We start from the raw sequence: 23785 nt of genomic DNA, 5'->3' as shown, positions 1-23785 counted from the left end.
TTGGTCTGGGTGGGTACATGCTGTACTTTTTCATATGTCAAAGTGAAGTAAGTTTCCTTTCATCTTATGTCCTTGTCTTTAGTGCAAAATTATTCTAACTCCATGTAGAAAAGAAATGCTGAAATGAAGAGCAAATGGGCTGGATCCATATGCATCATTCTGTGTCATTATTTCTCTAGTTCTGTTTAAGGAACCGTCTCTAGGGTATCACACCTCACAAGCTGCCGAAAAAATGATGACTTTTTTTCTTTGTCGACTTTCCCCAAGTTACTCTTGTCTTCCCCAGAATAAAGCAGCAGGCCTTATATTTAAAGGTTAGTGAAAGCACCTGCAGGAAGAAACCTCACATTATAGCGTCTGTTCAGTGTTGGTGGGAAACCACTCACTTAGATAAGCAACACATTGTGGGGTTGGGCAGGGCTGATTTCTGGCCCAAACAGGAGGGCAGTGCTCTCCTGTTAAGACTTTTATCAGGCGTTCCAGAAATGCCATTACGTCTCAACAAACACCAGAATGTTTTAATACCTAGATTCATCCCCAGACAAATGGCCAAAGAGGCAGCAACTGCTCTGCAAATTGTTGAGCGAAAGGAGAAGGACGAGAGGAAGAAAGAATTTGAAGTAATATTTTCAAACTTCAGAATGTATCAAAACTTTCCACTTGGCATAGCCAAAGGAAGCCATAAAAAAAAAAAAAATGAAAAGACAACCTACGTAATGGGAGAATATAGTTGCAAATGATGTAAGCAACACGAGCTTAATCTCCAAAATATACAAACAACTCATACAGCTCAACAGAAAACAACAAAAAACCCAGTCAAATAAATGGGCAGAAAACCTAAACAGACATTTCTCCAAAGAAGAAGATACATACACATGGCCCTCGAGCACATGAAAAAATGCTCAGCATTACTAATTATTAGAGAAATGCAAATCAAAATTACAATGAGGTACCACCTCACACCAGTCAGAATGGCCATCATTAGTAAGTCTACAAATAACAAACGCTGGAGAGAGTGTGGAGAAAAGGGAACTCTCCTGCACTGCTGGTGGGGATGTAAATGGGTACATTCACTATGGAAAACAGTATGGGAGCTCTTCAGAAAACTCAATATACAACTACCATATGATCCACTCCTGGGCATATATCTGGACAAAACCTTCATTCAAAAAGGTACATGTACCCCTACGTTCACTGCAGCACTATTCCCAATAGGCAAGACAAGGAACCAACCTAAATGTCCATCAACAGCTAAACAGATTAAGAATCTATACACACAATGGAATACTACTCAGCCATAAAAAAGAACAAAATAATGCCATTTGCAGCAACGTGGATGTAACTAGAGACTCTCATACTAAGTGAAATAAGTCAGAAAGAGAAAGACAAATATCATATGATATCACGTATGCATGGAATCTAAAATACGGCACAGATGAACCCATTTACAGAAAAGACACAGACTCACAGATGTGGAGAACAGACCTATGGTTGCCAAGGAGGGGCAGGGGAGTGGGATGACCGGGAATGGGGGTTAGTAGATATGAACTATTATATTTAGAAAGGCTGGAGTGCCCGTCGTGGCTCAGGGGTTAATGAATCTGATTAGGAACCATGAGGTTGCGGGTTTGGTCCATAACTCAGTAGAGCTTTATCCAGTCAGAGCTCTCCCACGGCCCTGGTCAGCGCCAGGCTTCACCCGCTCACACTGCCTGCCCGGCTCTGTTACTATGTAGTTGGCAACACTGGGTTTCCACGCCTCACTTTCAACACTGCCCACGTCATCTTTCATCACAGTCTACACACACCCAGCTGCCCTGCGATCTTTTTGGGAAATGCTAAATTGGTCTTCCACGTACACATAGTTCTCTGTACCCTGGTGGACGCAACCATCTGATATAAGAAAACAAGCTCAAAATAAACCCTGGGGATGTAAGAAACAGCACGGTGGCTGCAGTTCGTAATGCTGAATTGCATATTTGGACGTCGCTGGCAGAGCCCATCTTAAACGTTTTCATCCCACAAGGAAAGAACAGGTGTGAACCATGGTGGTGGCGAGAGATGGTAATTCTAGTTGACGTCACTGCTTATTGGGACCGTCATTTCACAGTACATGCAAGTATCCAGTCATTAGGTCGTACACCTGAAACTAATGAAATATGTCAATTACGTCAGTTAAAAACAAAGGAAAAACAAGCTCATATGTGTTAGTAACTAAAGGGAGTAACGTTTCAGTCCTTAGATAGCCTCTCCTAAAAAAAGAATTTAATGGACTTTTTTTTAAGAGTTCTAGGTTCACAGCAAAATTGAGTGGAAAATGCAGAGATTTCCTATACATTCCCTGCCCCTCTTCTCCTTCGATATGTATCAAACTGGCAAAGATTTAGAAAATGATAATACCCAGTAGTGATTAGAGGAAAATGGAGGTCTCAGACCTGCCAATGGGAGTGCAAATTGGTCCAGTTTTTTTTTTTTTTTTTTTTTTTTTTTGGTCTTTTTAGGACTGCACCTGTGGCATATGGAGGTTCCCAGGCTAGGGGTCAAATCAGAGCAGGAGCTGCTGGCCTCCACCACAGCCACAGCAACACAGGATTCAAGCCACGTCTGCGGTCTACATCACAACTCAAGGCAATACCAGATCCCCGACCCACTGAGCAAGGCCAGGGATCGAACCTACATCCTCATGGATGCTAGTCCGATTCGTTTCTACTAAGCCACAATGGAAAGTCCTGGTCCAATTTTTGGAAAAGCATTATGGCATTTTATATCAAAACTCTTAAAAAACATGCATACCCTTTGACTCAGCAGTTCAATATACTGGAATTTGTCCTGAGTAAGTTCTTTGTAAATTATTATCTGAGAGGCAGTGTAAAATAGCAGTTAAAAGGAGAGACTGAAACTAAATTGAATGGGTTCAAGGGTCTGCGACCACTGACAGGTTAGCTAAGCTCCCTGTTGCTCAGTTGCCTTATCTATAAATGAGGGTCAAAATAGTCCCTATAACTTAACGGAGTTGCTGTGAAGTGTGTGATACACTTAAAACACTCTGAAAGGTGCTTGATAACATACTAAGCGGAATAAGATGTAGTCATCATTAATTAGTAATTTTATTAATAAAACAATTATCTCTTATTACTGAGAATAAAAAGCCCACAATTTGAGGCTTTGCGAAACAAAGGATGGCACATTCAAATGATGGCATGCTAGAACTATTCACAGCAGCCAACACGGGGCAACAACCTAAATGTCCATCAACAGCTGAATGGATTAAGAACATGCGGTACACGTATACAATGGAATATTACCCATAAAAAAGAACAAAATAATGCCATCTGCAGCATCATGGATGCAACTAGAGATTCTATACCAAATGAAGTCAGTCAGAAAGAGAAAGACAAATATCATATGATATCACTTATATGTGGAATCTAAAATATGATACAAATGAACCTATCTACAGAACAGAAACAGACTCATAGACAGATTGGTGGTTGCCAAGAGGGAGGGTGGTGGGGGAGGAATGGACGGGAGTTAGTAGATGCAAACTATTACATTTAGAATGGATAAACAACAAGTTCCCAATGTATAACAGAGGGACCTATATTCAAGATGCTGAGCTAAATCATACTCGAAAATATAAAAAAAAGAATGTGTGTGTGTGTATATATATATATATCTGAATCAATTTGCTATATAGCAGAAATTGATACAACATTGTAAATCAATTATACTTCAATAAAAAATAAAATAGTTTCTCAAACTTAAAAAAATAATGGCATACTACAGAACTATTATAAATTCCGGGGCAGAATTCTCCATGACATGGAAGAATTATGACATACAGTTAAATGAGGGGAACCCATTATAAAAATATGTAAAAAGATATGCTTTTATGTGAAAACAAAGACTAAAATCCATATATTAAAATATTATGTGTGAATATTTTTACTGATTTTGATTTTCATCTTTGTAATTTCTGTATTTCCTTATTTTTAAAATGTTTTAGAAATGTTAACTACCATTACACTTCTTTTGTAATGAAAATTAAATATACCTTCCCAAAATTAACTAGAAAAAAAAATTAAAAAAAAAAGATCCCAGTAACTATCTTGCTTTATCAAATGTTTTCACTAAAAAAAGGATATATTTTAATTCGTTGTGGTTGACTGCCAGAAATGGTCACCAATTCCTCCCATTGCTATATGCATGCCTTCATTCAGTATGATGCTGCAGCTTTTCTATCTAGAGGTGGAGACTTTATCCCTCGAAGCTGACCTTGGTCATGTGACCTGCCTTGGCCAATGGGTCACTAGCAAACATAATCTGAGGTCTGAGGTGATGGGATCCATCCAAGCCCTTCCAGTCTCAGTGGAGCCAGGAACTCAGAGAACCAGGAAACTTCAAGCCACAAAGTTCTTTTCCCCTAGCAAAACCTTAACTGATTGTTTAAAAAGGAGCTATGGTACAAAGGGTCGGAAATGAATGACAGCCAGGTGGACAAGATAATCAATTCCATTCTTCTGCTTTTTTTTCTAAGTCCAGCCTTCATCTGAGTCAGTGATCCCCACTTTGGCTACTCATGAGAATCATCTGCAGAACTCTGAGCACAGCACCAATGACTGTGTCCCATCTCCAAGATAATCTGAATTAATTGGTCACGCATAAGAACCACATTTTTTTTTTTTTTCTTTTCCGGGCCGCACTTGTGGCATATGGATGTTCCCAGGTGAGAGGTCAAATCGGAGCTGCAGCCGCCAGCCTATACCACAGCCACAGCAACGCCAGATCTGGGCCGTGTCTGTGACCTACACCACACCTCACAGCAATGCCGCATCCCTGGCCCACTGAGCAAGGCCAGGGATTGAACCCGCATCCTCATGGATATTAGTCAGATTTATTTCCGCTGTTCCATGAAGGGGACTCCCAGATTTTTTGTTTTAAATGTCCTACATAATCATAATATGTAGCCAAGGATGAGAACTCCTGTTCTTCATAGATTATTTCATTGAACATCCCTTTATAGAGATAATACTTTTCAGCTTCTAAAAACACCAAATGTTGGAGTTCCCATCGTGGCTCAGTGGTTAACAAATCTGACTAGGAACCATGAGGTTGCAGGTTTGATCCCTGGCCTCGCTCAGTGGGTTAAGGATCTGGCGTTGCTGTGGCTCTGGCATGGGCCGGTGGCAACAGCTCTGATTCGACCCCTAGCCTGAGAACCTCCATATGCTGTGGGTAAGGCCCCAGAAAAGACAAAAAAATAAAAATAAATAAAACAAATGTTATGTAAGGAGAGATTTTATTTATTTTTTCACCAAATAAAGGCAACTTTAAGTTTTGAAGATTTTAAAAGTACAGAAAGGGTCAAAGAAGAGACCAATTGTTCCCATCAAATTAGCTGGTATTAAGCATCCTGGCACAGTTACCTTACGAATCTTTTTTTTTTCCTAAAAATATTATTGTATAATTCGTGAAAAACTGAACAGTTTATTGGATTGGATTCAAATGACTCATACAAGTACAGAGAACAAAAATGAAGGTTAAAGAACCCCCAAACACTACAAAATCCTATCTATACAAAAAAATCGCTAAGAAAATATTTCATAAAGTGTCTTTTTGTACAAATACTTCCATGTCACCTTAAGACTACAACATAGCTGTTAACTAGTTGACCAATCTATGCCAAATACAGGTTGCAAATAACCTTTCACAAGTGGCCTTTACCATTGAGATGTATGGGCTAGGTTTTCTTCCGTAAGTTTGGGCAACCCTTCTGCACAGGTTTACTTTTATAAAGGTTTATTAGGACCTAAGCTTTGTTATTTGCAGCATGTAAACCTCGAGCCCTAAGTTTTCTCTGTGATCTGTTTACATGTGTTTGCTCAGAGCTTGGGATTGCTCAAATGAAATACATTTGCATTTCAAGTGGCACTTCCTAGATTTTAGGTGACTATTTCAACTAAAAGTATTTACAATTTACAGTAATGATTTCGCTTCTCATTCTGATAGATGTGATGTCATAGCCGGGTTGTTCCTTCCTGGAATCGATAGAAGACAGGCCCTGCAGGCCTTGTTTCTCGCCTGGGGAAAAGGCCCTTCATGACTCCATTAGACAAATTTTCATCTTGCCCTGCAGACCTTCAAAACAAGGCACCAGGTTACACCCAGTTGGAGGTAAACCAAGAATTCATTCTCAAGTTGTAAAACATCTCCTCCACTTCCATGTGAAAGCAGCCACATAAAAATCGTGCTTGCTTAGGACGCTTGTCTAATTTTAACCCCTACTTACAACGCAAGACAGGTCCAAAGCATTGAAGGTCAATGGTAAATTCCATTTGTTGCGGCATGCGCTGGGGTCTATCCAGGTTGCTAATTCTGCGAACTAAGTGCCTATCTATAACAAGCCTAATCTTTTACACAGAATAGCAGAAGCCCTTCTGTTTATATTCCTCTTCTGCAAATATGAGAAACATCTAAATAAACTTTAAAAAGAGAAGAAACGTGGGGGGAAGCATCTCCGAGCCCCCCACCGCCCTGGCCAACCCCATAGAGTCTGTAGCAGTTTTTAGAAACACAGGAAGCCACAATGTAGCCCTAGCGTTTCCTCTTGACAAAATCTATTTAACCTGAAGTTTGGATGAAAAACACTGGGCTACAATTAGAAGGTATATATGACACAAACCCAGCAAAACTCATTTTCCGGGTCAAGATGAATGTCATTCTTGGGAGTACAAGGGGGTTCCCGGAGCTGGTGGTAGCAGGGATTCGGGGGCTGGTGACTCAGGAGAGGATCAGTTTGAAAGTTCAGTGATTTCAGTTCTGATCGGTGCCTTTTTCTGTATGTATAATGCAACACTTCCATTAAAAGTTTAAGAAAATGATAGAGTAGGTGGGAATGTGATATTTACATAAATTTGTAAAACAAAACATGAAACTTCAAAGAAATGTTGGCCCCTTCAGTTCCTTCCCTGGCTTCCTCCACCCCCGCCCAGGGTCATTTCAGGGACTGAAGAGCCCATTTTGAGTTATCTAGTTTTCAGGTTTTGAGAGCTCGCCTTTTAAGCACTTGAATGCGGCTGTTTCCATTTGTGTAACAGTTATTTAAATATTTTAGGAACTCTGAAGTATGGACATCTTTAGATCAAGACCAGTGACTAATGTTTGTTTTTTCTTTTTAGGGCCGCAGCCTCGGCACATGGAGGTTCTCAGGCTAGGGGTCGAATTGGAGCTATTGCTGCCGGCCTACACCACAGCCACAGCAACACAGGATCTGAGCCTCATGTGCAACCTACACCACAGCTCACGGCAACGCTGAATCCTTAACCCACTGAGCAAGGCCAGGGATCGAACCTGCACCCTCGTGGATATTAGTCCAATTTGTTTCCACGCTGGATCCTTAACCCACTGAGCAAGGCCAGGGATCGAACCTGCACCCTCGTGGATATTAGTCCAATTTGTTTCCGCTGAGCCACAGCAGGAACTTCAAGAGCAGTGACCAATATCCTCAGTTTACAGGAAAAGATAAACCCTTGAGCCATCTACAAACCTAGACAAATCCTCTTCCAAATGAGTTTTGGCAGGAGATCATATTAGAGTATTTCCACATGCACATTACAATATTTTCACATGATCTCCTCGACTTGAAAGGACCTACGATGGAGAAGCTTTGTGATTCTGTCACATTTCTTTCTGGAATAAAAGTGGAATACAGTTTTGGTGATTCTTTAGCCTTCCAATTAAGTTTTCGATGTTCCTACTATTTTTGTTGTTGTCTTTTTAGGGCTGCACCCTCGACGTATGGAGGTTCCCAGGCTAGGGGTATAATCAGAGCTGTAGCTGCCGGCCTACACTCCAGAGACACAGCAACATCAGATCTGAGCCGCGCCTGCGACCTACACCACAGTTCACGGCAATGCCGGATCCTTCACCCACTGAGCAAGGCCAGGGATCGAACCCGAGTCCTCATGGATGCTAGTCAGATTCAGCAACCGCTGAGCCTCGAAAGAACCCCCTTATTATTTATTCTGAATCACAGATACTGACAAATCAAAGGGAATAAAATGACACCAAAGTCAAGTTTAATAATGATCTAACTACACGCGGAATTTACTTTTGGTTTATTACCCCAAATGAATAATATTACTAAAAATGACCCTAATTTTTCTTCCTTCCTTCCTAACCCCCACTCTTTTTTTTTGGTTTTTAGGGCTGCACCTGCGGCATATGGAGGTTCCCAGGCTAGGGGTCGAATTGGAGGTGCAGCTGCTGGCCTACACCACAGTCACAGCAACTTGGGATCTGTGCCTTGTCTTTGATCTACACCACAGCTCATGGCAATGCCGGATCTTTAATCCACTGATCGAGGCCAGGGATGGAACAGGCAGCCTCATGGATACCAGTCTGAGCCACAATGGGAACCCCCCGACTTTTTAAAAAAAAATGAGAGGTCGAACTGGCTCTATTATTTACAGAAAATAATAAATAACAAATAAGTAAATAAATAAATAGCATGGGAACAGAAGTTTGACAAATGGAACCAATACAGATAATCTGCCAGAGGATCTATAAGAAACAATATTCACCTCGGGATGCACAAAGTGAATTCATTAAAATATAAGAAAGGAAGAATAAGAAGCTGCTTTCCCAGACCCCAACGGCTTCATATTCCACGATTTCGTTTTTTACTACATTCTGGAAAAGGCAAAACCATAGGGATGGAGAACAGATCAGGGTTTGCCAAGGGTCTGGCCTTGAGACAGGGTGTTAGGGATTGATCACAAGGAGCATCATGAGGGAATTTTTGGAGGTGATGGAACAGTTCTTGATTGTGGTGGGGAATGCATGACTCTATGCAACTGTTCAAACACAAGGGATGGGACACCAAAAATAATAAATTTTACAGCATATACATTTTAAAATAAAAAGGGAAGCTCCTTCAAATTTAGCAAAAATGTGTACTAGAACAGATTCTTCATGGTAAATGGAAACATTTTAAAATTCTATTTTGTAGTTTACCTATAGAGTTTTTCATTTGAGAAACAGTAATATTCCCACTTTTTAAAATGAATTCTGGAGATCTCTGGTGGTCGAGGAGTTAGGAATGCAGCACTGTCATTGCTGTGGCGTAGGTTCAACCCCTGGTCCGGGTAACTTCCACATGCTGTAGGTGTGGCCATCAAAAAATAAAAATAAAATGAATTCTGAAGACGTCTTATAGAATCCTGTCCTTAAAACCCATCTTTCCGTATTAGATAACATATACTAAAATGTGTTTACTGCCCTTTTATTCCAATACCCAGACATTTCAGAGAGAAATTGTGAGAAGTACTAAATAGATAAAGACCACTGTATTACGATTTACAAGTCCCACCTTCATGACCCAGTTCAACTGCTAAATCATGTGACCCCACCTTCTTGAAACTGGTGTCTTGAAGCTTAAATGATGAGCTTCTCCGAACTCTAACGTGAAATTACTCATCCTACTTCACAAAAATCATTATTCTTGAAGAAGCCATTCTGAGTTTATACCCCTTCCAGAATCATCTGCTTTGGGAATTCCCATCGTGGTTCAGTGGCAATGAATCCGACTAGTATCCATGAGGATGCGGGTTCGATCCCTGGCCTCACTCAGTGGGTTAAGGATCCAGTGCTGCCATGAGCTGTGGTGTAGAAGTGGCTGGGATCCCACGTTGCTGTGGCTCTAGCATAGGCCAGTGGCTAAGGCTCTGATTTGACCCCCAGCCTCGAAACTTCATATGAGGAGGGTGCGGCCCTAAAAAGCAAGAAAAAAAAAAAAAATCATCCACTAAAAAAAGAAAAAGAAAATACTAACACCAAAACAACACTCACTAGGCACCTTCCTGCCACCTCAATTTCCTCATTTCATAGAGAAGGAAGCTGAGGCTCAGAGAGGTTAAGCGACATGGCCAAGGTCAAACAGCTGGTTAGGGACAGAGCCTGGAACCTAGAAAATAAGTTTATAGGTCATTGGCCCCTTACATGGTCCAGTGGCTGAAGTTGGAAACTCCTTCCAAACTTTACATCCTAAAACCAAAATTCATTGAGGCCAAGGTTGGTTAACAATTTGTCAGTGTCAGACAAGCTCTTAACTGATGAGCCGGGGGGGGGGGGGGGCAGAGTCCATATTATTCCCTGCACACTGCCCTGCAAGACCAGAGAAACCTTTAATCTCAGAACAAATTATATATGTGAAAAATTAAGACGGTGATTGAACCCAGCAGAGGCGGCCTATGAGAACACCGGGTAACAGTAAATACATGAAGACTTGGCTGAAACTTGGCAAAATATCTTCAAGTCAATTCCAAAGTCAAACGCACAGAAGACTCATAAAGACTCAGTTATACACATGAAGAGATTTAAAAAAGTACACTACACATGGTACAGCCTAGTCTACTAATCAATTTTTACTCTTAGTAACACACTCCTCCCATGTTCCTTGCAGGAAAAGGCAAGAAAATTACAATTTTAGCAAGCACTGGTATGACTCTTGCTTCTAATGCTTGAAGAACTGGTGCTTAGATTAGTTTTACTGATTAAAAAAGAGAAAGAAGAAAACTCAGTCTGTACAGATGGCCAAAAACACACGAAAAGATGCTCAGCATCACTAACTGTTATCGAAATGCAAATCAAAACTACTATGAGGTACCACCTACACTAGCCAGAATGGCCGTCATCAAAAAGTCTACAACAGGGAGTTCCCGTTGTGGCGCAGTGACAATGAATCTGACTAGGAACCAGGAGGTCGTAGGTTCGATCCCTGGCCTTGCTCAGTGGGTTAAGGATCGGGTGTTGCTGTGAGCTGTGGTGTAGGTCGCAGATGCAGCTCAGATCTGGTGTTGCTGTGGCTGTGGCGTAGGCTGACAGCTGTAGCTCCAATTCAACCCCTAGCCTGGAACCTCATATGCTACGGGTGCGGCCCTAAAAAGACAAAAAAAAAGTCTACAACAATAAATTCTAGAGAAGGTGTGGGGACAAGGGAAGCCCCTTATACTGTTGGTGGGAAGGTAATGGTCAAACAGTGTGGAAGTTCCTCAAAATAATAAAACAGAGCTGCCAGGGAGTTCCTGTTGTGGCTCAGCAGTAACAAACCCAACTAGTATCCATGAGGATGCAGGTTTGATCCCTGGCCCCAATCAGTGGGTTAAGGATCCTGCATTGCTATGAGCTGTGGTGTAGATCGGCAGCTGCAGCTCCCTTTGACCCCTAGCCTGGAAACTTCCAAAAGCCTTGGGTGCAGCCTTAAAAAAAACAAACAAAACAAACAAACAAACAAACAAAAACCCTGCTATTATTATCCAGCAATCCCACTCCTGGGCCGGAGAAAACCATAGGTCAAAAAGATACAAGTGGAGTTCCCGTTGTGACTCAGCAGTAACAAATTCGACTTGGATCCGTGAAGCCACAGACAGGTTCGATCCCTGGTCTGGCTCAGTGGGTTAAGGATCTGGCATTGCTGTGGCTGTAGCACAGGCTGGCAGCTGCAGCTCTGATTCGACTGTTAGCCTGGGAACTTCCATATGCTGAGGGTGTGGCAACGCTGGATCCTTAACCCACTGAGCAAGGCCAGGGATCGAACCTGCAACGGTTCCTAGTCAAATTCGTTAACCACTAAGCCACGACGAGAACTCCTCCTTTTTTTGTTTTTTAAGAGCCACATCTGTGGCACATGGAGGTTCCCAGGCTAGGGGTCGAATCGGAGCTGCAGCTGCCGGCCTGCACCACAGCCACAGCCACAGCCATGCAGGATCAGAGCCGCGTCTGAGATCTAGGCCGCAGCTTGCAGCAACACCAGACCCTTCATGCACTGAGTAGGGCCAGGGATCGAACCTGCATCCTTATAGATTCTAGTCAGGTTCTTAACCCGCTGAGCCACACCAGAAACTCTAAACTGCTTAAGTGTTCTCATACTGTTCCAACTACTCCTCTCAGGGTGAATGAATCTACGTCTAGTTTTTCATGGTCGTGCAAAGAGAATCAGACAGATTTTACCGAACACCTTCCTTCAGTCTCTCCTTAGATTAGAAGTTCTAGGCCATCTTTAGGTTTTCTTTTTTTTTTTTTTTTTTTGTCTTTTTTTGCTATTTCTTTGGGCCGCTCCCGCGGCATATGGAGGTTCCCAGGCTAGGGGTCGAATCGGAGCTGTAGCCACCGGCCTACGCCAGAGCCACAGCAACGTGGGATCCGAGCCGCGTCTGCAACCTACACCACAGCTCAGGGCAACGCCGGATCGTTAACCCACTGAGCAAGGGCAGGGACCGAACCCGCAACCTCATGGTTCCTAGTCGGATTCGTTAACCACTGCGCCACGACGGGAACTCCTAGGTTTTCTTAATACATAGTTGTGTGAATAAATAAACCCTTCGCCTCCTATTTTACACCCAATTTTTTCATCCACTTCTCGAGACAACCTGATCAAAGCAGCCATCGTTACTGGGACTGCAGCTCCGGGCAGCCAGCTGAGGCCCTAGAGCTCAAGAGAGGGGTGTCTCCCTCCACAGCTGGGGTGTTTCTCAGCAGGGGCCTCATGTGCACAGCACTTTCACAACCTCCACCAGCAGCAGATGACACCATCAGGGCCGTCAGGCTTGGCCTTCAACACTCTCAGTTCCTTTCTCCAGCGGGGCGGGGGGGGGGGGGGGGGCTGCCTTGTTCTCAGCAAAGGAGATGGAAATGCACAGAACCCATTTTCCTGCCAATCTGTAAAAGACAGTCTTGCCAGCAGTTCTCAAGGTGGGTTTCTAGACGAGAGGCATCACTATCTCCCGGCAAATTGTTAGGACTACAAATTCAGAGGGCTGCCCTGATTCTACTGAATCTAAAACTCTGGGGCTAAGGCCCCACACTCTGTTTTTCCAGGCCCTCTAGTGGATTCTGAAGCATGCGCTGTCTGGAAGTCACTACACTATTCGTGTCATCTTTCTTAATACTCATAACTTACCCAGGAACTAAACAGTCTTTATCATTCCCGTTACCGCAGATGGGTAAACTGAGGCTTGGCATAGACTAAGACCAGTATCACATAGTTAGCAGACAATGGGAGCCAGGACTTAAACTACACTTCTCCCATTCCAAAGCCTTTTCGTAATATCATGAGAACTCAAGGGGAGGTGGGAGGAGACGCTGCTGCAGTGGTTCAGAGAAAGAGAGGAAGATAAATATGTGTGTATACAACTGATTATTTATCTGTTATGACTTTGAAATGCAACTAATTTTTTTTTTTTTTTTGGTCTTTTTGCCATTTCTTGGCCACTCCCGCGGCATATGGAGATTCCCAGACTAGGGGTCCAATCGGAGCTGTAGCCACCGGCCTACACCACAGCCACAGCAACGCGAGATCCGAGCCGCGTCTGCAACCTACACCGCAGCTCATGGCAACGCCGGATTGTTAACCCACCGAGCAAGGGCAGGGACCGAACCCGAAACCTCATGGTTCCTAGTCGGATTCATTAACCACTGCGCCCCAGCGGGAACTCCTAATATTTTATTGTTTTAAAGAATCATTGAAATGCAATACTATGGTTTGTGAAAAAACAAAAACAAACAAAAAAATGGGAGTTCCCCTTCTGGCTCAGTGGAAACTAATCTGACATCCATGAGGACGCAGGTTCGATGCCTGGCCTCTATCAGTGGGTTAAGGATCCAGCGTTGCCATGAGCTGTGGTGTAGCTTGCAGATGTGGCTAGGATCCCAAGTTGCTGAGGCTGTGGCGTAGCCTGGCAGCTATAGCTCCGATTCGACCCCTAGCCTGGGAACCTCCATATGACACAGGTGTGGCCCTACAAAGCAAAAAAAAAAAAAAAAAAAAAAAAAAAAAGCCATAGCTTCAGTATGGTTTAATTACGCAAATATCCTGTAGCCTGTCCGGGTTGCTCTACCAGGAGCTCGGCCTCTTACGACTTATCAGTACTTACCAGCCTAGGCACTCAAAGGCCAGGCTACACTGCAGATTAAAATCCTTTAATGACCTCACCCAGATTACCGTCCCACCAAGAGCCTAGAGGCTTTACCTAAGAGGAAAGACAAACCAAACAGACCTGCATCACTAATACCATATTTTGAAAATCATGTCCAAATTTATCACGTGTATTTTAATACTATCTGGCCCTACCAAAATGATTTCATTTAAAACCTCTGTTCAATGGACAGGAACCCAAGGAAGTAGCTGTTTTGTGTCATTCCTCCTTCAATCAGAATTTCTCGGAGTTCCCTGGTGGTCTAGTGGTTAGGATTTGGCACTTTCACTGCCACAGCCAGGGTTCAATCCCTGGTCTGAGAACTGAGATCCCACATCAAGCCACTGGTGCCACAGCCAAAAAAGAAGAAGAAGAATTTTATCTCCATATTGCCTGAGTAAGTGCCGGTGTAATGTCATCTGGATACCAAAAAAAAAAAAAAAAAGCTTTGCCATAAACCTGAATGCTTTAATGATGTTCATACAAACATGATGATACCAATCGATCCGTGTTCATAAATCTCAGTCACTGTACAACCCAAAATGCACCCTTTGTGGCGCTAGGAACTGAACTCAAGTTTGAACTGAGCTGCAGAGAACACAATGCATACTTTGAAAAAGTCTGGGGCTGATCCGGCCACACCCAGGTGTAAGGCCCCTGTAAACTTTCTGGAGCGGACACATACCTTCCCAACGGCTCGGTGTTGACCTTTGCTGAGAGCTACACCTGGAGAAATGTTTCAAGTTTCTTTCTATTGTTGTCTTTCATTTCCTCATGCTCCCGATTTATTTTTTTCCCAAGCCAATAGCTAGACACTCCAGGTCAAATTCAGACAGAAGCAGCCCACCCCATGAACCGGGAGTGGGCCAGGAATGGGACAGACAGCAGGGCTGGATAAGTGCCAAGCTGTGGGAGAAACTCAGAGGTGGGGAGAGGCAGGTGCAGGTCAGGCAGAAACTACCTGGAGGCGACCACATAAGGTGTTTCTCTTGCCATCAGATGCCATCCAATGATGGGCTCAGGTTGGCTACCTGGAGAGCAGATTTTCTAAGGAAGGACTCTGCCCTATTCACATTCTCGAGGAGCTCTTGCTAACTCTCCAAGGTATCACTGGATAGCTTTATGCGTACCCGTAGCGTTTGTTGGCCTAGCTATGATGCAATCATACCTTCAAGCCATATCTTATCCACCGTTTCTCTAATCCTGACCATCAAAAATGACTCCCACCCACCCACCTCCGGTAGAGGGTTCATCACCCTTTGATCTCTATCCAGGCCTCCCCGGACCCAACCCACAATATAAAGTCACTAAACTTTATATTCAAACATTCTAATCTCTTTTTTTTTTTTTTTTTTTTTTGTCTTTTTGCTATTTCTTTGGGCCGCTCCCGCGGCATATGGAGGTTCCCAGGCTAGGGGTCGAATCGGAGCTGTAGCCACCGGCCTACGCCAGAGCCACAGCAACACGGGATCCGAGCCGCGTCTGCAACCTACACCACAGCTCACGGCAACGCCGGATCCTTAACCCACTGAGCAAGGGCAGAGACCGAACCCGCAACCTCATGGTTCCTAGTCGGATTCGTTAACCACTGCGCCACGACGGGAACTCCCAAACATTCTAATCTCTAGCTGTCTCCTAACTGCAAATCAGGCACAGCGACAGGATGCATGTGGGGCAGTGATGGGGAAGATACAAATGGATGTCACCTTTCTCACCCTTAGAGAACCTCCACACGGAGCAGGGAGGGCAGAGGAGGATTTCACTTAGCAGGCAGCTGAATTCTACACTGGCAGGAGTGACCTGGCGCACGGGAGAGCCCTGAGTTGGAGACCCAATCACCTGGGAGGCAGGTTATCAGGGATGGCGTCTGGAGGAGGTGACCTCCAAGGTGAGTTACAAAGGGTGAATGGGATTAGTCAGATAGGTAGGAAGGGTATCCTAGAGAAGACACTATAAAAAAAGTCCAACCCCCTCCAATTTTTTTTTTTTTTTTTTTTTTTTTTTTTGTGGCTGCCCGGTGGCATATTGAGCTGCAACTGCAGCAATGCCGGATCCTTAACTCTCTGTGCGGGGTCGGGGATCGAACCTGTGTCCTAGCACAGATGCTGCAATCCCATTGTGCCACAGCTGGAACTGCATCCACTCAAAAAATGTTAAGTGACAATTGCAAAAGTGTGTAGGACCAAGCCGTTGCTGGAACATAAAGCACGCGGTATCAGGTAAAAAGAAGTCGAGGTAGAGAGGGATGGAGGGCCATGCCACATTAAAAGCTTCAACTCGGAGTTCCAGTCGTGGCGCAGTGGTTAACGAATCCGACTAGGAACCATAAGGTTGCGGGTTCGGTCCCTGCCCTTGCTCAGTGGGTTAACGATTCGGCGTTGCCGTGAGCTGTGGTGTAGGTTGCAGACGCGGCTCGGATCCCGCGTTGCTGTGGCTCTGGCGTAGGCTGGTGGCTACAGCTCCGATTCAACCCCTAGCCTAGGAACCTCCATATGCCGAGGGAGCGGCCCAAGAAATAGCAAAAAAAAAAAAAAAAAGCTTCAACTGGACACTCAACATAAGGAAAAGTCATTGTAAAGCTTTAAGCAAGGGAACAAGAAGTTCCCTGGTGGCTCAGCAGGTTAAGGATCCGGCATTGGCACTGCTGTGGCTCAGATTTGACCCCTGCCTGGGGAACTTCCACATGCTGTAGGTGCAGCCAATAAATAAATAAATAAGACGAAAGAAGGAAAGAAAGGAGAAATGAAAGAAAGAAAGAAAAGAATGAATGAATGAAAACATCTTGTACTTTTTTCTCACCTAGATAATAGGGTGCCTGAATAAGGGCCATTTTTTGTACATTTTTGCGATGAACTTAAAAAATATATATAGGTACCGTTTCATTAGTTTTATTGCCTATAGACTTCATAAAATATCTCTGGAAGAATATATAAGGAAGCAGTGATACCAGGAGCTAATGAACCGCAACATTTAAAATTTTTGAAACTTGTGAATATATTTCTTGTTTGTTTTGTTTTTTTTTTTTAATCTTACTTTTAAAAAATGTTTCCAAAAGAGGGATGGCTATTCAGAAGAAAAAAAACCACACAACACCGTGAGCAGCTGGAGTGGAGGAAAATTAGCTCAACATACCAATACACTAGAGTCACTAAACTTTATATTCAAACATTCTAATCTCAAAACTTAAATTTCATAAAGTCATATCCGTCTGCTTCCAGGGCCACCCTCAGTTCACAGAAGAGTGCCTGCCACCACGAAGCAAAATATTTGTTGACTGCTGAAAATAGAAATTTCAAAAATGGAGTTCCCTGGTGGCTTTAGCTGGTTAAGGGTCTGGGGTTGTCACTGCTGTGGCTTGGGTCACAGGGTTCGATCTTTGGCCTGGGAACTTCTGAATGCGTCAGGCATGGCGAGGAAAGAAAGAAAGAAAGAGAAAGGAAAGAAAGAAAGGAAACACGATGTGAAAATGTCAAAATGTTCTATTATTATGATGATTATTTTTGAAGACTTCTATTCTGTGTGAAGACAGCGTCCTCCAGATACTGCGTTTTCTTTTGTTTTTGGAATAAGGATTAGGTTCAACGTCAGCCCGGTGGCTTTTCACCCCCCAGCCTCTGTGAACACATTACCTGAGGAATATTTCCCATTTCTACTGGTCAGAGAAGGGAGAGCTGGACCAAAGCCTGCTCTCCGTGGGGGCTGGGGAGGCGGGCACAGAGGCTCTGGGTGGGCTGTGGCAGTGGGTTCCGAAAAGGACAACTTCCTAGGGCTGCCGCTGGCACCGGGGCACCTGCTGAGCATCTCTGCTTCCAACACACACACACACACACACACACACACACACACACACACACACACTCCCTTCTCCATAACTCCACTAACCTTACTTCCAGCTTAAAGCAGTCAGGGGGAGCTTAGGTCCATGGTCCTCTGCATTTTTTTCTCCTAAACTCATCTTTTCACCTCTCTGGGGTTCTGCAGGGAATTTGCTTTAAATACTCAGCGGCGGGGGCGGGGGGGAATTATTTCTTTTCCTGGGGCAAGAGAAACACTTCAAATGCAGGGTCAGGCCCCGGCTCTGCCTTTTGATAGCGCATCGCTTCGCTCTTTCTAAGCCTCCTTGTCGTCCTCTGTTCATGAGGATGACGCGACTCTTTCTTCTCATAATTAAAAGGGGTGATGGAGAACATACATCTGGTGCCAACGGTATTAACAAAAACAGCATCAGACGCCACGTATGGAGTGTTTACCGTGTCTGGCATCGTTACTTGTGAATGATCCGGAGAAGCTCCGTACACTGGGACTCCCCTCCTGCAAGGCTTTGTTAACCTCGTGGGTCTGAGCTTAAGTTGCTCAGGGGATGGCACGCCTCTGTCCCCAGCTGCCGTGCTGGTCCCTTTTCTGCCCACTCTCAGTAGGTTTCAGGGAGCTCCCCTCTAGGTGAGCCCTTAGGCATGCGGAGTGACTGCGAACTCATAATTGCTCTGAGTCTACTTTCAGGTATGACATGAACAGCACTCATACACGTCAACAGTGAGGACACGACAAGCAAGAGCAGGGAGTGTTTCACCCATGGCTGGCATGGGGTCACCTCCCCACAGGGCTGACACCCACAGCCCAGCTGGCACAAGAGTGGAAATGAGTGCACTGGGACATCACCAGAAGCCCTGCAGGTCGCACAGGTCCTGCCAGACAGCATAGGGGAAAGAGAATTTTGAAGAGAAATCCAGTCTTGAATCCAATAGAGAAATGTGGTGCTGTTTTCTGCCCCTGTTCCTTGGCCCCAAATGATCACCAACACTGGAAAAGACCTCACAGGACACAAAAACAAGAGGCTGCAAATGGGACTATCTCAGAAGAAAACAGGATTTAAATATTGAGAATTGGGAGTTCCCGTCGTGGCTCAGTGGCAACGAATCTGCCCAGTGGGTAAAGGATCTGCAGCAACGGCTACAGCTTCAATTTGACCCCTAGCCTGGGAACTTCCATAGGCTGAGGGTGCAACCCTAAACAGAAAAAAAAAAAAAAAAAAAAAAAAAATTGAGAATTGACTTTGGATCCCCTCTGATTAAGATCTCTTGTATCTCTTTGTTTCAACTCTTTGTTAGTTACCTATTCTTCCAGGCAGTAAAACATCAGACTAAACTTATTGAACCAAGTCTGTTGAAACCTGAGCCCTTGTTCAGGTCTAAGACTAGAGACGTTTGAGCCACAGTGATCATCCGTAAACATCCAAAGAAGATTCAAAGATGCCGAAAACTGCCCGGTGAACTTTGAGCCTCCAAGTAAAACTGAGTAACAGCCTCTGAAAGAAACACTATCTATTTTAACTCAAATTCTGGAAGGCTTATTCAAAACCATTACCTTACAGCCATGCTTATCAAAGACTATGAAAGGCATTTATTCAAAAGATTGAGCTATTGCATATGTCAATCATCCCTCAATTAAAAAAAAAAAATCCAGAGCTAAAAGTCAGTTACCATGTGATTCGAGATCAAAGGTAGCTTTGCTACAAGTCCTGCAGCCTGGCAGACTTAGAAAGCTACATCGCGCAGTTCTAAGACAGAAGAGCTGTCACGAAACTGTCACTAAAAAAGCAAGCAAACCAGTCGCTTTCTGGGCATTTAATTTTTGTTTCCGCAATAATTTCCAAGAGGAGCTAAATGTTGGCAAATTCAACCTACGAATAAGAAAAAAATGGGGATGGAAATTCGTACCTACCTGGAATCCTATTAAGCGTCACCCAGAAGTGTTCGTCAGGGCTGTAGGTGTCTTTGGACCAGTGGAGTAGATCAATGGCCCTTTGGTCTTGGAAGACAAAGTTGACAAACTCCCGGGTAAGCGCCACATAGGCGGTGCCAAAGTAGATGGTCAGCTGATGTGGAGGGGGGGGTTTCAAAACATTAGTGTTTTTCACAAAAGAGCCCTCTTTGCCTAAGTGCTCTTGGTGGACATATTTCGTCCGCTTAATAGCATGATCGGGGGGCAGCACCCCTGGGGTGATGTTTTTCCCTTTAAATCCTTTCAGATACTGAATGATCTCCCTGTTGGTTTTCAGGGGGAAGTCCTGCCCGCAGGTGTTGATGGCGTATTTCCACGGGACTTCAGAAGCTAGAAGGTCTTCCAGGCAGTTCAGGTCCGCCTGGAGCCTGGAAATTCCTGCGTAGACCACGGGCTCTATCTTTGAAGCAAGAAAAGCATTCTGGAAGCAACTCAGTAACTGCCACACGGACTTCTTAAACTCGGAGGTGGCTTTCTCATCCACATGGACACAGTAGATATTCTGGGGCATATAGACAGCCCTGAAGAGCCTTTCGAAAGTGTCAAAGTCCTTATGGATGACCATGACATATGCCAAAGGGAAGGCAGCTTCTTCTTTGGACAGGGGGCTTGTGATGTAGTGACTCTGGATCCGGTAGTCCTTGCAGGGGGCACTTCCCACCCCTGACGTCAAAGTCTTTTCCCACAGAAAGGATGGCTTATCTTCCAAGGCGCAATTACAGGCATGGATTTTCAAATCCCTTTCACTGGAACCATTCAGTTTCCCGAAAGTTTTCGGCGGGCTCAGTTGGCTATTGTAAAGTATCACCAAAACACCCACACTGAACACAGCGAAGGCAAAAAAGCAATACCTCCAAAAGTTCATTATTTTTCACTTCCCCGGGGAAGGAATCTCTTTCCAAGGACTGAGAAACGATCGGTGCCCGAAACCACCAGGCTGAAGCGACCTCTTTGCCCAGACTTGAATTTCAACAGCTTTTCCAGAGGGGTTTCTTTTCCCGGGGTCCTTCAATCCTCATGTATCCTCTGCCTCGGGGTGCGGCCATCCTCGTTGGTTCGGCGACGGGCCAGAGATGCTTCTCGCGCGCGCCCTGGTCTTCGGGCCTCCGGTGCGGAATCGCCGCGGCCGGCGGAGCGCGCCGGGCTCGGCCCCGCCTCCAGGAAGCCCGTCTCATTTGCATCCAAGACGCCAGAGGATCGTAGCAAATTGCCTTCTGGTCTGGAAGGACGGCTCCTTTCGCCGGGGCGGTTTCTCCGGCCTCACTCCGCCCCCCTCCCTCCAAGCTCTTCTGATCGCGCTGCTGGGCTCACGCCTGCACCTTGCCTGCGCCCTAGAAGTGGTTCTGCTCTTGCTGGCGAGCCCCGCAGCCTGCTAGCCGGCTTGGAACCCACAGCCTTCGGACTGCTGTTCCTCCGCTTGATTTCTCTTCCTGTTGGGCGGCCCCCTTGTTTTCATTTCAGGGTTATCTCTACCTCTGGGCATACACAGACACAGCTAAGGACAACCCCCCTTGCAACACGCCCAAGAAGAAGACTATCGCGGGGTGGGGGGGAAGGCTGATGGTGGGGGGGCTGTTCGCTGGGTTAAGTCAGACAATTTCTGATGATTTTACATAGCACATCGCACTTCCCTGGACTGGCTATGGACAGAGGGAAATAAGAATTACACTCGTGGGGGCGTGAGATGGCGGCAGAAGGAATCTAGGAGTGACTTTTAACTTTAAAGGGTCGTACATGAAATAAACACATCTTCGGTGGCCTGCCAGGGAGAACGGTGATTGGCATTGCTCCCAGACAGCAAAGGCTGGTTCCCATTTCACACAGAGCTTCAGATAACTTGAGCTCTTCACACAGTATTATCTACCGAATGTGGAGTGAGGAGCCACTGGGTCTCTTTAAAAGCCCGACATCTTCCGATTTGAGGTCATTTGGTAGAAGGCAAAGGATTCTCCTTTCCACCCCACCTCCTCTCCCACTTCCTTACTCTGAAGAAGAAAGGACAAAAGTCTTCAGAGCTGTGGCGGAAATTCCTGGAAGTCTCAGTCAGTGTAATGCAGGGGAGGCGGGAGAAGAAGCCCAGCAGGTCTGATCACATTACAGAGGGGTTCTCATAGCTCACCTGTGCTGGTGCCGCCAGCAAATCAGCAAACGTGGGGGCGTGCTGCAGATGAAGGCAGGTGGTAAGGAGCTTCTGGGGGAAAGTTACTGGTCCCACTAACAGGCCAACTGTGGCAGCCCCAGGAGCTACAAGTGGCCCCCCTCCCATCTCATTCCAGCAGTCACCCAGCTAGTCTACCTGTCCGGGCACGATGTGGCACCTGGAGCAACTAACTGCTCCTGTTAGGAAGACCGTGGTGTCTAAAGAGCAAGCGCCCTGCCCTCTTCCCATCACGTGCCAGCACTTTGCTTTCCACAGTTCACTGGACTCAAAATGACAGCAGTAGCATGGGTGTGGCTGAGAATGAAGAGTGTGGCCCGCAACAGCAGGAAACCAAGGATGCTGCTGCCATCGAGCCATCGCATGACAACTACTCCTGACAGTGAGCCCTGAGGGACCTCAGGATGGAAACAAGATGCGTACCACCAAGCCATCAGCCACTGCAGTCCCCCCAAACCCTCCCCCCGGCCCAGCGGTTCCCCCTGAGGACACTCGGGTGGGAAAGCACAGGACACCGGCCCAAGATACGGCGGTGCATGCATATCAAATCAATGATTTCAATGAACCCAGACTTTTGCATTTCCCATACATAGAAAAGCATTAAATTCCTTGAGATACCTGGTTTTCTTTCTTCCTTCCTTCCTTCCTTTCTTTCATCTTTCTCCCTCTTTCTTTTTTTTGCTTTTTAGGGCTGCATCTGCCAGGCTAGGGGTCCAATTGGAGCTACAGCTGCCAGCCTATACCATGGCCATAGCAACTCGGGATCCAAGCTGCTTCTGTGACCTACACCACAGCTCATAGCAACACCCATCCTTAACCCACTGAGCAAGGCCAGGGATCGATCATGAATCCTCATGGATACGAGTCAGATTCATTTCCACTGTGCCACAATGGGAACTCCCTGGTTTTCTTTAATTAACAATAGTCTGCTCACGTTTGGACTACCCGGTCCTTGTTGCAAAAACTCCCTTGCTGCTACGGAGCAGTCCCTTGAACCCATCTGTGAGGCTGTCTCCTGGCATGAAGTCCTCAGAGTGTTCAACTTTTAGGTTGTGCAATTCCCCCCCCAGCCAACCTGACAGATACTGATTTAGAGGGGGACCCAAAGGGTTGGCAGGGATCTCAAAGATCACCTAGCACAACCCTGTATTTTACAGATGAGGAAACTAAGCCCGATACAAATATTTTTTTTAAGGTCATTTGGCTGGATAGTAGAAGTCAGAGCCTTAAATCTGCAGCTCACTGGTCCAGATACCAGAGCCAGTCTAGTTGGTTTCAGATCCGAGCTGGTCACGAACCAGCTGTACCAGCAGGGTAGTTCCTTAACCTCTCTAAGTGCCAGTTTCTTTGTTTGCCAGATGGAAAATAACAATAGTTCCTATTTCACATGATCGTTAAAAACATTGTCAGGAGTTCCTGTTGTGGCTTAGCAGAAACAAATCTGACTAGCATCCATGATGAGGCAGGTTTGATCCCTGGCCTTGCTCAGGGGTTTGGGATCCCAAGTTGCCATGAGCTGTGGTGTAGATCACAGACGTGGCTTGAATCCTGTGCTGCTGTGGCTGTGGCCGTGGCCAACAGCTCCAGCTCCAGTTTGCCCCCTGGCCTGGGACTCTCCATATGCTATGGGTGTGGCCCTAAAAGGACAAAAAAAAAAAGATGAAAACATTAAATCAGATAATTCTTTGCTGTTGTTGTTGGCCACGCCCATGGCTTGCAGAATTCCTAGTCCAGGGATTGAAATGGTGTCACTGCAGTGGCTTGGGTCAATAACTCAACCCAATTAAAAGCCTTAAGAAAATAAATGCTGGATCCTTAACCACTGGGCTGCCAGGGAACTCCTAAAAGAGACAGCTCTAGTTCAGTTTATATC

General features: G+C 45.2%; 1 protein-coding gene across 2 annotated transcripts in view; it reads right to left on the bottom strand.

Moving 5' to 3' along the window:
• LOC100152566 (N-acetyllactosaminide beta-1,6-N-acetylglucosaminyl-transferase) overlaps positions 1 to 22599 on the bottom strand; it is a 39469-nt gene extending 16870 nt beyond the window's left edge. The window contains exon 1 of one of the 2 annotated variants that reach the window (XM_021100168.1): positions 19695 to 22599. In XM_021100168.1, coding sequence (XP_020955827.1) covers positions 19695 to 20619 — 925 coding nt within the window. In that variant the 5' untranslated portion in view covers positions 20620 to 22599. The remainder of the gene's footprint in view (positions 1 to 19694) is intronic. The other variant, XM_005665561.3, reaches the window with a different exon arrangement.

This window comes from Sus scrofa, chromosome 7 (assembly GCF_000003025.6).
Source record: "Sus scrofa isolate TJ Tabasco breed Duroc chromosome 7, Sscrofa11.1, whole genome shotgun sequence".
NCBI classification, from domain to species: domain Eukaryota; kingdom Metazoa; phylum Chordata; class Mammalia; order Artiodactyla; family Suidae; genus Sus; species Sus scrofa.
The sequence above is the reverse complement of the archived record's forward strand: the minus strand, read 5'-3'. Positions and strand labels throughout refer to the sequence as shown.